At 33.1% G+C, this 13,374-nt stretch overlaps 4 protein-coding genes across 4 annotated transcripts; all 4 read right to left on the bottom strand.

Annotated features, from left to right (window-relative positions):
* Nucleotides 1-426: 426 nt before the first annotated feature.
* LOC106099284 (deoxyribodipyrimidine photo-lyase-like) lies at nt 427-3,626 on the bottom strand. Its single transcript, XM_013277785.1, has 7 exons — nt 3,035-3,626; nt 2,728-2,930; nt 2,384-2,542; nt 2,044-2,242; nt 1,775-1,967; nt 1,468-1,709; nt 427-1,130 (listed from the first exon to the last, which is right to left on the bottom strand). The coding sequence occupies exons 1-7, from the start codon at nt 3,444-3,446 to the stop codon at nt 970-972; spliced, it is 1,569 nt and encodes a 522-aa protein (XP_013133239.1). The 5' UTR covers nt 3,447-3,626; the 3' UTR covers nt 427-969.
* A 543-nt stretch (nt 3,627-4,169) lies between these two features.
* Nucleotides 4,170-7,631, bottom strand: LOC106099286 (deoxyribodipyrimidine photo-lyase-like). Its single transcript, XM_013277786.1, has 7 exons — nt 6,709-7,631; nt 6,432-6,634; nt 6,204-6,362; nt 5,834-6,032; nt 5,529-5,721; nt 5,160-5,401; nt 4,170-4,728 (listed from the first exon to the last, which is right to left on the bottom strand). Exons 1-7 carry the CDS (start codon nt 7,076-7,078, stop codon nt 4,562-4,564), a joined length of 1,533 nt encoding a protein of 510 aa, XP_013133240.1. The 5' UTR covers nt 7,079-7,631; the 3' UTR covers nt 4,170-4,561.
* Nucleotides 7,632-7,725: 94 nt separating this feature from the next.
* On the bottom strand, nt 7,726-10,328 carry LOC106099287 (deoxyribodipyrimidine photo-lyase-like). The gene is made up of 7 exons (XM_013277787.1): nt 9,862-10,328; nt 9,589-9,791; nt 9,202-9,360; nt 8,719-8,917; nt 8,454-8,646; nt 8,141-8,382; nt 7,726-7,882 (listed from the first exon to the last, which is right to left on the bottom strand). The coding sequence occupies exons 1-7, from the start codon at nt 10,220-10,222 to the stop codon at nt 7,737-7,739; spliced, it is 1,503 nt and encodes a 500-aa protein (XP_013133241.1). The 5' UTR covers nt 10,223-10,328; the 3' UTR covers nt 7,726-7,736.
* A 515-nt stretch (nt 10,329-10,843) lies between these two features.
* Nucleotides 10,844-13,325, bottom strand: LOC106112042 (deoxyribodipyrimidine photo-lyase-like). The gene is made up of 7 exons (XM_013294275.1): nt 12,830-13,325; nt 12,546-12,748; nt 12,312-12,470; nt 11,865-12,063; nt 11,452-11,644; nt 11,129-11,370; nt 10,844-11,022 (listed from the first exon to the last, which is right to left on the bottom strand). The coding sequence occupies exons 1-7, from the start codon at nt 13,197-13,199 to the stop codon at nt 10,856-10,858; spliced, it is 1,533 nt and encodes a 510-aa protein (XP_013149729.1). The 5' UTR covers nt 13,200-13,325; the 3' UTR covers nt 10,844-10,855.
* Between the last annotated feature and the right edge of the window lie 49 nt (nt 13,326-13,374).

Genomic DNA, 13,374 nt, shown 5'->3' with positions numbered 1-13,374 from the left:
TTTTTTTTTTTTAAACACAATGATCGATATACAGAGTTATTGGTAATTCGACGTATTTTCGCTTAAATACAGGGGATCATTTGTAATAATTTTGCCCTATATGCACTATGCGGAAGTTAACTATTTTTGAGCTATCGTGATTTTTAGGCTTTATCAAAATAAGTTGTAAAAGTCCAAAAATGTATTCAAAAAACTATCAATTAAGACTTATTTTTTTCTTCACATTTATAATAACCTTTTTATACTGATATACAACAATATTAAAAGAACAATTTCTTCATAATTCTAAAATGTGAGCTAAAGAGCCGTTTTGCTTTAATATTTTTCAAGATTCTTTTGGAGCTGTTGGAAATTTTAGAAGGAATAGAAAAGAAATATAAAGAAAATTTGTATTATCATTTATTCTTAAAATTTAAAAAACACTGCTTTGTACTTTCCGAATTAAGGAAACTTAACTCATAATTATAAATAGTGTAATGTAGTGTTAAAGATTGAAATTACTGACGGCGACAATATAAACGTTTTAATTGTTTTTTTTTGTTAGCTATATATATAATAATATATAAAACCCTCTCCCTCACCAATTAAACAACTCAGATCATTGAACAATCTATAACATTAATAACAGAACAGTTACAAACACTATATTTTTATGATAACATTAAACCTTAAATATATAATAAAATAACAAATTTAATAAGACTATTTTCAGCTGATTGGCAGAGAAATATTTTAAGTAAATAGGATTATGTTCAATAGAAACCAACTGCAGACTAAACTTCCCTTATATTGATTTATTCTGAGGAGATATCACGAATATTCGTGAGAGCATTTTAGTAACAAAATTTTTGCACTACCAAAGGTAAAATGTACCAAATTTCGTACACATTTCGTTACGATTTTTTTCGCTAACGTGAATATTCGTGATAGACCCCTCAGAGGTACAGTCAATAAAGTTGTTGGTGACAGTTAATTTTTATATTTATGCTGTTTCCCGCCATATCGAGCCACGAATGCGCCGACGTCGAACTTGCGCTTGCAGCCGTTGTAGTTCATGTAGCGGATCTTGCCGAACACCGCGCGCTCCGCCCAGCCCTGGTCGTGCACCCCGCACACTGACCACATGCAGCCTGCGGACACATAATGCATTTGCACAGAATCTGGAGGTGTTCTCCCTTAAAAGTTCGTTGTTTGAACATTATAATTGCTACGCGGAGTTACCAATAAGATGCATATATCTGTAGGAATAAATGTTGGTCAGTAGAACACAGCTAAATGGTTTGTTATTGTTATGCCATCGTTAACTAATTGCAACTTGTTGTTTTTTTTAAGATTAAATTATTAGGAAGAGGCGAAGTTTGTCCGAGTCCTTGACTGTATCATAACCTGTGTGTACCATGACCCATCAAATTCAAAGAAAAATAATAAAAAATAAATGTTAAGATTCGTATATTAGTAGATTATTACCAACAAATCCATTAGGATCTCTGCCATCTATGCTGTAATGATCATTCAAATATATTGCATATTTAAGCGCATCTTCTGGACTCGGCGTCCATTCTAGAATCTTCTTGCACCAGTACATACGAAGAAAGCCATGCATCTTGCCTTCTTTGACGAGCTGCAGTTGTGCAGAGTTCCACAGTTCATCATGAGTTTCTGCTTTAGACAGCTTTTCGAGTGTGTATATGTGGGTACGCTTATCTTTCCTATAAAAGAAAACAAAATGGAAAATAAGCAGCACACAAAAAAAAACATTAAAAGAAAAACATACCTATGATCATCTAAAGTCTTTTGTGCCCAATTACTAGCACCTTTTATAGTGTCATAATGTTCATTGTAAAAGCAGAAATTATCAGCCAGTTCTCTACGCACAATTGCTTCTTCAAGATAAGCATTTACACTCTCGGTGTATTTTGATTTGTATTTCTGGACACAAAGCGCGGCTCTCTGGACTGAAATCTGACCTGTAAAGAAAGATAATTAAAAAGTATACAATGAGATTTTTACAAAAAAAAAAAGGTGTTTCACTTATTATATTACCAAAATGATACCATGGTGATAAATTACTCAAGGCATCTTGTGTGGGGTCATTTCGTTTGGTAGCAAATATCTTTAGTCTTTTCTCAAGGAAACTCTTTAAGGTCTTTACAGCTTCATCATAACCCGGACTGGCCCACTCCACTGGACCTACAGTTTTGTCTGCTTCCCGTGAATCTATTGCTTTGTCCCAATCTATTAACTATAACAAATTTAATATCAATTACCTAACAAAGTATAGAAATAACACTTTATGTACCATAAAAGTAGTTGTAATTATAAATTTGCCAGATCCAATGTAATTTTATCAAAACTGTAATACTGCAAATGTAGATGACTGTACCTCTGGTTTAAATGTACTGGTGTATGGATGTTTAATGACTGGTGGGAACTCAGTTAAATATTCCTCAAGCTTAGAATTTATCTTATTCCTTATTGTTCTTGCAGAATACTCAAGTTTGTCAGAGGCTACCCAGCAGGGGACTACATTGTGGGCATCCACCTGGAATTATTGAGATATTACAAACATGATGCAAGAAATATTGAAAAACAAATTGACACTTCAATAATCATTTATTCATCTTTCAAATGAATCATTTCCCTGTCCTTATCCAACTCATGTATTGTCAGCAGTCATTCATCAAAAATCTACATAAATTGTCTGAATTTAAGAAAAACTTGAATTACCTGTATTAACGGTACATCTTTTTTAAACTTTTTCTTGGCTCCTTCAAGCCAACTCATGGGTGTCCTCAGGGGGTTGAAGTCGCACACAACTGCGCCGATCTTATGGTCAATGATCCACTGAGGCAGAGCGTCCGCGCCACTTCCCTCCAGCAGATGGAATGATATATTCAATTTTTTACATTCAGCTGCAACTTTTTCTAACCCTACACAATTAATGACATAAATATACAAGTTCAACGAATGTAGCTAAATGGTAAATTAAGCTATCGTTTTAATTTATTCGGCAAAATAACAGGCTCCTTGTTACCTTTAATTAAAAAATGAAATTGTCTCACAGATGCATCTAAATATTTTGCAATCAAACAAAAACATACATGAAGTGGGACTTCATTCTTAAGAGCTAGTTTCTGAGCATATAAAAATGCCCAGTTGTCCTGAACTCTGCTATCTCTCGACATCCAATAAACAATACCCTCGCAAAAGTCAGGCACAAGTTGTTCTTGTGATATTATACGCACACGTTTTTTGTTAAAATCATAATTCAATATTGATTCGGCTGTATCTTCCCGACTCTTTTGTATTTCATTCATAAAATCTGCTACCGTTGTTTGGGTCCGTTTGTTTTCAACATTTGAAGAACCCGCAGACAACTTTATTTTTTTTGCAGCTGATGCCATTTTAGTGATTGCGAAAAATGAAAGAGAATATACTGTATTCATAAATTGTGTGTGTCTTCCTTGTATAAAACTTTAGAGTTTATCTTATTCGTAATTCATAATATCGGTTTTAATATTTTACGCGCGTTTTAAGATAAACTTTAAAACACTTTGCAGTTGTAGAAATGTCAACTGTCAATTTGACATTTACTTGTTGGGTGGCCGTTATCCAAACATTTTGATTTTATAAAATGGCAACGGTATTTATCCATTAATTTTAAAATTGATAATTTATTAAACAAATAAAAATGAAATAAACAGAAGCAATTAAATAACTACAGGTACTTGCGATTTACAGGTTGATTAAAACAATAACCTTTATATTGTAAAAACTTTATTCGGTCCATACTTACACTATGTATTATAATAACAGTTATTTTAACTTACTTTAATATACTTATGTGTGTAAGGTTAGCACCATTAAATGGCATAATAGGTATGTGAGGTTTGTAAGAGGTAGATCGGACATACTTACATATTAAAAAGTTAACTCAGTAGGAGTAGTAACACATGTATACGAAAATGGTATAACTGTAAAAAATACTCTTTTTCACAACCAAGACGTAATACAGAAATATATAAAAACACGATTAAAATATATTCGAGTACTGCAATGAGTGGAGTATTCAAATATAAAATATCAAATGTTCTCAATAGTATTATCTTTTGTTTGTACAATCGGGGAATCTAGCGATGATTCACCACAAATGCTAGTCATTTAAAAACGTTTTGTACATATTGAGATGCAGCCGCTGGGCAATAATCAATAGGATGCAGTTTACAAATGTGTATTACCAAAAAAATCCGTCAGAGGTACATATTAATAGCGTTTTATTGCAATCTCGTCGTTTGCGCAACTCAACTATCTAATTGGTTATTTGTTAGAGGAGGAGTTCGTCGCGTTGCACGAAATAGGATATTTTTCTCATGTGGACACCGCAGATTTCCGCGACTGTACATTGGTCCTAACTATGAATTACTTTATTTTTGCGTAAAAAATGAAGTATGTTACATATGAAGCAATTTGATTGTTTTAACTGTTGAGTAAATGTACTTATCTTATTAAAAATTAGATTCAAATCAAAATATGAATACATAGCACTATTATCTGATCTTGTCTATTTAGCTGCAATGTATTTATGTTTCTTTCCTCCGTATTTGTCGACAAAGGCGTCGACGTCAAACCTCCGCCTGCAGTAGTCATAGCTTATGTACCGTACCTTGCCAAACACTGCACGCTCCGTCCACCCGTGATCATGAACACCACTTATTGACCACATACAACCTGCATAATAACATTTAATATGATAATTTAAAAATAATCTCAACAACCATATGGTGTAGGAAAGAATGTGGTCCATAAATATTTGCATTAAGTTCAAAGATTCATTAACCTGCCTTCCCTATGAAGTGTAAGCATAGTATGTACTCTTCCATACATCTCCATCAGCAGTCATAATTCAATTCATTTTCTCTTTCACACAATCTATGCATTCTTACTTCTGTCTTCCTCTTCCCCTAAGTTCAAAGACTACATATGTAACTATTATGTTAAACCAGAAATTCCTAACTTTTTTCCTATTAAATTTATGGATTTTTTAGAGATCATGTACCCCTACCAAGTCTCCCGAAGAATCTATGGTGTTTACTAAAAACCATTCTGAGAATCAGTGACATAAACTGTTATGGTAAAGTAGTGTATCTATGTGTACTTACCCGCATATCCATTAGGGTCTATACCATCTATGCTGTAATGATCATTCAAGTATATTGCATATTTAAGTGCATCTTCTGGACTTGGTGTCCATTCTAGAATCTTCTTGCCCCAGTACATTCGCATGAAGCCATGCATCTTGCCTTCTTTGACAAGCTGCAGTTGTGCAGAGTTCCACAATTCATCATGGGTTTTTGCTTTAGACAGCTGTTCTAGAGAGTATATGTGGGTACGCTTGTCTTTTCTACAATAGATTAAAAAAAACGAAAATGGTTTTTTTTTCATTAATTCATTATAGTAGTCATTTGGTTTTAAGTAAACAGGCCGGAAATTAAAAATAATGAATTTTTATATCTTGAAGGTATACAAACCTATGATCTTCTAAAGTCTTCTGCGCCCAGTTATAAGCACCTTTTATGTCATCATAATGGTCACTGTAGAAGCAAAAGTTGTCAGCTAACTCTCTATGCGAAACAGCCTCCTCCATGTAGAGTTTTACACTTTCTTCATATTGATTTTGATAGTTTTGAACACAAAGTGCAACTCGTTGTACTGAGATTTGACCTGGTGGGTTTTTAATTGGTTTTAATTATATTCTGATGAAATGCAATGCGCATCTAAGAAAATTTATGTTTAAGTTATAGTTTAAATGCAAAGAATCAATAATATACTTTACCAAAATGAAACCATGGTGACAAATTGCTTAAAGCATCTTCTGTGGGGTCATTTCTTTTAGCAGCAAAATTCTTTAATCTCTTGTCTAGGAAACTCTTCAATGTCTTCATAGCTTCCTCATATCCAGGACTTGCCCACTCTATTGGTCCAACTGTTTTGTCAGCATCTCTGCTTGAGATTTCCTTGTCCCAATCTATTTCCTAAAGTGAAACTAAACTATAAAAATGATAGGGTCATGGCATGTGATAAATTATAATTGATGTTTGTAATACAATTCTAACATTTTAAGATAATAAACTAAGGTTTTAAGTAATTATTAACAAATTATATTATATTTTATAAGAATGTTCTGAAAACATGCAAAAACATACCTCTGCTTTAAAATTGCTTTGGTATGGATGTTTAATCAAAGGTGGGAACTCAGTGAGGTATTCCTCCAGCTTGCCATTGATTTTAGTTCTTATGTTCCATATTGTATACTCCTGCTTTTTTGAAGTTACCCAGCAAGGCACTACATTATGTGCATCCACCTGAAAGTTTATTTATATAATAAAAACTCGCTTACCAAAATATAATTATATCACAGTGACATATTCAACCTGAACTAGAGGTATATCCTCTTTCAGTTTCTCTTTTAACTCCTCAACCCATTTCATTGGTGTCCTCAGAGGAAGGAAATCACACACGACAGCTCCAATCTTGTGGTCAATGACCCATTGGGGCAAAACATCTGGACCAATTCCTCCCAGCAAATGAAATGATATGTTCAATTTATCACATTCTTCTGCAACTTTTTCTAAACCTAGAATTAAACATTGTATATTTAATAAATAACACTTAATTTGTGGAGTTATAAATAACAAAACTTGCTTTTACCCTTTATCAAAAAATGAATCTGCCTCAAAGAAACATCTGAAGTTTTTGAACTCAAACAAAAGCAGACGTGAAGAGGAACCTCGTTCTTAAGAGCGAGCTTCTGAGCGAACAAGAATGCCCAGTTGTCCTGAACTCTGCAATCTCTTGACATCCAATAAACGATACCTTCACAGTAGTCAGGTACAAGTTGCTCTTGTGAAATAATACGCACGCGATTTTTAATAAAAGCAAAATCCAATATAGAATCTGCAGTGTTTTCTCGTTTTTTTTGTATTTCATTTATAAAATCAGTGATATCTGTATTCGTTTCTTTCTTTACAACTTTTGAGGTCGCCTTAGACAACTTTTTTCTCTTAGCTGCAGACGCCATTTATATGGTCAAAAACCCAGAGCTTCGAGTATTTCTAATGATTTGTATCTTTGACCTTTGCGTATTGAAAAGTTCACATGAATCATTAAATGTTTGTAATTATTAACTTTGCCCGCGTTTTATCTTGTTATAACTTGTCAATGTCAGGTTTTTGAGCAATGGGCAGTGTTACCATAGTCCGTAATTCACTTGTGCGTATTGATCTATTTAAATGGATAAGAGCATTGCTTCAAAATGAGAGATTTTACTTCGTTCCGACTTAAACCGCGTGTTGATGTTAATGATAAGTTTATCTCGATTATTCGAGTCTCCACAACCGCTATCGACCGCAATCTTTATCGCTAAAATGGCGCAATGCAGATAGGCACAAATACCACGTCTTTTATAGCCTATCCATTTGTAGAGAAGTTACTTTGACCTTTAGCAGTTTGAAAATACCGCCGAGAACAGATGTTTATGCATTAAATATGATGTAAATAAAACTCGTGGTCCTCGAGATTAACAGCTAGTGTTATGTTTAATGGTAATAGCCACTCATATTACAAAGGACAATCTATTTCATTATGTTAATTTCCATTTCCGTATCTATAATTTATATAAAATACTATCTATCTACCAGTCATTAATTTTCTTTTCTATAAAAATTAAACCACACCTGTTATTTTATTTCTATGTAACGTTCTACAAAGGCATCAACATCAAACTTCCGCCTACAACCATTACAGTTCATGTACCGAACTCTACCGAACACGGGCCGGTCTACGCAGCATTTGTCAAGAAGACCACATATTGCAACCATACAACCTGTCGAAGTAAAATTTTGTTTAGGATAAATATGTTTTTTTTAAATTACAAAGTTTAATATTTGTGCATCTGTTATAAATTAGTAGATTATTGCCTAATTCAAACTTAGCTAGTACAGTTGGACATTGCACTTCATTACTAGACTGACATTCAATTGGCATAATGTGAACACTTAATGACGCCAGTTAGTCCATACAATCCATACCTAGTTCAAGCTACTGTCCATCTGTTATCTGTTTTGACTTACTCTGTACTTACCCGCATATCCATTAGGATCTCTGCCATCTATACTGTAATGATCATTTAAGTGTATTGCAAATTTGAGCGCATCCTCTGGATTTGACGTCCATTCCAGAATCTTCTTTGCCCAGTATAGTCTTAGAAAGCCATGCATTTTTCCCTCTTTCACAAGTTGCATTTGAGCTGAATTCCACAGGTCTTCATGTGTTTCAGCTGCAGACAACTGTTCTAATGTGTAATTGTGTGTTCGTTCATCATTCCTGAAATATATTTCTTGTTAAGGGAAAAGCATCATTAAAAACAGAAGCATAGTGATATTGAAAAGGCATACCAATGTTCAGTTAAACTCTTCTGAGCCCAATTATAAGCCCCTTTAATGCTATCATAATGGTTATTATAAAAACAGAAGTTCTCCGCTAGTTCTCGACGTACAACAGCTGCGTCAAAATAAGCATCAACACTTTCCAAGTATTTTGATTTATAATTTTGAACACACAGCACAACTCTTTGGTGTGAAATTTGACCTGTAAAGTAAAGGGTGTTTTAAAATATCTAATTTACATAAAAGTAAAAAAAAAACCATATTTAATAATTACCAAAATGAAACCAGGGTGATAAATTGCTTAAAGCATCTTGTGTTGGGTCATTTCGTTTTGAGGCAAAAATCTTAAGTCTTGATTCTAGAAAATTCTTTAAAGTCTTCATGGCTTCATCATAACCAGGACTGGCCCACTCTATTGGTTTAACAGATTTGTCAACTTCTATTGTCTTGATTGTGTTGTCCCAATCTATAGACTACAGTACGAAAGTAACTATTTTTTTAAATGTCAAATTAGCAATAAAAACAAACAATCCACTTTGTGATTACCTCTATTTACATCTTATTTATATTATTAACATAAAGTTTAGATGGATGGATTGTTACAGGTTCTCTGAAATAGATTAATGGATTATGATGCTATTTGGCATTGAAGCTACTTACTACATAGTCTGTACACTGAGGCTACTAACACATGTTTTTTAAATCCCTTATAGAGTCGCAGGCAAAAGCCAATAAGTTACATAAATAATTTATATACCTTCGGAGCAAATTTGCTTGTATAACAATGTTTGACTACTGGAGGAAACTCAGTTAAATATTCATCTATCTTGGAGCTTATTTTATTTCTCATTCCCCAAACAGTAAGTTCCTGTTTTTCTGAAGCTATCCAACAAGGGATTATGTTATGTGCATCCACCTAGAAATTATAAATGATTTACACTTTCCCCTGTATTTATGTTTCATAAACTCAAAGGTAGGTTTAAAAGTAGTGAACTCTCATTAGCTTGATGGGTATACTGAATAACAGTGCAATATAACTTTTTGTACACAAGCTCACCACAAACATTTGTGACAATGTTTTTGTAATATCATCTGCAAATTCAACTTGATTCAAATATTGGCGAAAAAAATAATAAAGATTTACCTGTACTAGGGGTACATCCTCTTTAATTTTCTTTTTAACCTGTTCAAGAACATTCTTTGGTATTCTAAGAGGGCTGAAATCACATACTACTGCACCAATCTTATGATCAACTATCCACTGTGTTAGTACATCATATTCACTACCTTTCAATAGATGAAATGATATATTTAACCTCTTGCATTCTTCTGCAACTGTTTCTAAACCTGAAATTTAATATTATGTTTCAGCAACAAAATAATGTCGGACCTTAGCTGTTTCAGCTGTTATTTTTACCTTTTATTAAAAAATGTAACTGTCTCAAAGACATGTCTAAACATTTTTCAATTAAACAAAAGCAAACATGTAGAGGAACTTCGTTTTTAAGAGCAAGTTTCTGAGCGAACAGAAATGCCCAATTGTCCTGAACTCTGCAGTCTCTCGACATCCAATAAACAACTCCCTCACAATAATCCGGTACAAGCTGTACTTGTGATATTATACGCACTCGTTTTTTGTTAAAATCATAATCTAAAATAGAATTAGCCGTATCTTCACGTTTCTTTTGTATTTCAATAATAAAGTCTGATAAGGTTGCCTTAGTTATATTTTCAGTTGTGGATGATGCCAGCTTCTTTTTCTTTGGTGCCGATGGCATCTTTGATTTCAATTCGGTTATGAGCAGAAAGTCAGAGTATTTAATGAATTTAGAACAAAAAACGTAATTGTGTTTAGACAATTTTAAAATTAAAACATGAATTTCTTTTTTGTAACATTGGCGCCTTTTTAAATGTCATTTTCAAGGTGACAATGTCGGAATCTGACACTGACATTGTACAGGTAATTAAAATGCATGTAGACTATACAGAGGATATTGGTAGTAGCTTGTTTATTGTGAAAGATTATTTAAATCGGCATTGGCTACCATATCCGATGTTTAATGTACATGTTTCTAAAAATAGGATAAAATTAAAGAAAGCATTGTAAGCATAGTATTTAATTTTAGGTAAAATGTTTTGCCTATGTCGATACTCTTTTTCTCATTTCATTTTAAGGGATATTACATGAGGAAATATCTGTAAAAAAATAATTTATTGATTCACCTTGTGATCATAACATATGTTTTTTATTTTTAAAATACAAATTACATAAAAACGTCTGTAGAAAAATCATAAACGTATTTACTTATATCACGTAACAAATACACATACATTGCAAGGCCACTTTTGTATTAATTAAGACTTAAAAAGGGGCTGGTAAAAACATCAAACGGTAATAAACCACAATGAGACTAGTTAGCAGTTATGTACATATGTTTCTTGCCACCGTAGAGTTCAACAAAAGTGTTAATGTTGAATTTTTTCTTGCATCCATTATAATTCATGTATCTAACTTGACCAAAAACTGGTCGCTCTACAAAATTGGTATCATGTATACCACATATTGACCGCATACATCCTGCAAACATATGTAATTTCATAAGGTTCAAATTGAGAGAATTTAGCTAGCTTTGGAATTTAAGATATTTTTGTTGAAACTGCTTAATTTAAAACAAAATACTTACCCGCATATCCATTTGGGTCTCTGCCATCTATGCTGTAATGATCATTCAAGTATACTGCATATTTAAGTGCATCTTCCGGACTTGGTGTCCATTCTAGAATCTTCTTTCCCCAGTACATTCTGATAGAACCATGCATCTTGCCTTCATTTACCATCTGTAGTTGTGCGGAGTTCCACAGTTCATCATGAGTTTCTGCTTTAGCTAGTTTTTCTAATGTATAAATATGTGATCTTTTATCATTCCTGAAATATGTATAAAAGGCTATATAATAAAAATTTTCATTTAATAATGACAACAATGAAAGCAATGTAATAAAAAATAACCTATGCTTATCTAAAGTTTTCTTTGCCCAGTTATCAGCTCCTTCTAAATTGTCGTAATTTTCACAGTAAAAGCAGAAGTTGTCGGTCAATTCGCGTCGAACAATAGCAACTTCCAAATATGCCTTCACACTCTCTGTATACTGCGATTGGTATTCTTGAACACATAACGCTACTCTTTGTGCTGAAATCTGACCTGTTATAATCACACATATATTTTTAGCTTTTATACGCATAAAGCGCCAATAGCCTAATGGTTTAGGGTACGAAATACCGATCTTCGGTCGAAGGTTCGAATCCCGCCATTCAACTATTGTCATGAACCATATTCTAGCACAAGCCTAGAGTTGGTTTGCTTAAAAGAAATGTTAGCAAATTAATAAAAATTTACTAAAAAATAAAAAAAAAACATTTACCAAAGTGAAACCAAGGTGACAAATTACTCAAAGCATCTTCTGTTGGATCATTTCGTTTGTCAGCAAACATTTTTAATCTCTTGTCTATGAAACTCTTTAATGTCTTCATAGCTTCCTCATAACCTGGACTGGCCCACTCTATTGGTCCTACTGTCTTGTCAGCTTCTCTAGTCTCTATTGCCTTGTCCCAATCTATTGGCTATAACCAATTAAAAATTTTGTGTCATATAAAAGAAATAATTCAAATAGCACAATGATATTGCTATTTTGATACCTTGTTTACATGTATTATTTTTAATATTACAAATATGTTGACAAACAGTAGGAACACAAGAGAAATAAAGGTCCAATATATCCTGAAAGTTCTTTAAAAACTGTTGTTTTTGCTTATTTATATGTACATTGGATAGGTTAATATACAGAAGTTAGAAATATAATATTGATTACCTCAGGTAGAAAACTGCTTGTGTAAGGATGTTTTATAACCGGTGGGAAGTCTGATAAGTATTCTTCTAGTTTGGAATTGATTTTACATCTCATGCTATATATGGTGTGCACCTGTTTATCTGCAGCTATCCAGCAAGGCACTATATTATGGGCATCCACCTGTAATCAGATAATTTAAAGACATTGTTACCTTTATTTACTTTTTAATTGAGTGATTTTATAAATTTGTATTACCTGTATAAAAGGGACATCCATTCTGAATTTCTTTTTAGCATTCTCAACCCAATTCGTAGGTATCCTTAGGGGATTGAAGTCACAAACAACAGCTCCAATCCTGTGTTCAATGATCCATTGTGGCAGAACATTATCTCCACTACCTTCTAGCAGATGGAATGAAATATTTAATTTCTTACATTCTGCAGCAACTTTTTGTAAACCTAGAACCACGCCGATTAGATTAGATGTTAAATATGATATTTTTTAATGATCAATAATACTAATATGGTAAATATTTTTACCTTTAATTAAAAAATGGAATTGTCTCAATGATGCATCTAAATATTTCTCAACCAAACAGAAACAGACATGCAAAGGAACCTCGTTTTTAAGAGCCAGCTTCTGCGCGAATAGAAATGCCCAGTTGTCTTGAACTCTGCTGTCTCTCGACATCCAATAAACAACACCAGCGCAATAATCAGGCACAAGTTGAACTTGTGATAGTATACGTACACGTTTTTTATGAAAATTAAAATCTAAAATTGAATCGGCTGTATTCTCTCGCTTCTTTTGTATATTATTTATGAAGTCGACAAGACTCGACTTGATTGTTTTGTTTCTGAAGCCCCCCGACGCAAGTGAAGTCTTTTTTTTCTTCGCTGGTGGAGGCATTATTAAGATATGTTTCACCTATTTATATTTATAATTTGAATTATGTATACACTATTTGTTATTCAAAAACTTTGATTGTTTTTGATATTTCAGTTATCCCGCCTTTGTAATGTCAATGTTAAAGTGACTATATTGATGTATTGTTTTAGTGTGACCAGTTTTTTGGTCGCGTAAA

Source organism: Papilio polytes, unplaced genomic scaffold (genome assembly GCF_000836215.1).
Source record: "Papilio polytes unplaced genomic scaffold, Ppol_1.0 DF824135.1, whole genome shotgun sequence".
In the NCBI taxonomy this organism is placed as follows: domain Eukaryota; kingdom Metazoa; phylum Arthropoda; class Insecta; order Lepidoptera; family Papilionidae; genus Papilio; species Papilio polytes.
This window is presented reverse-complemented; position numbering and strand designations above follow the sequence as displayed.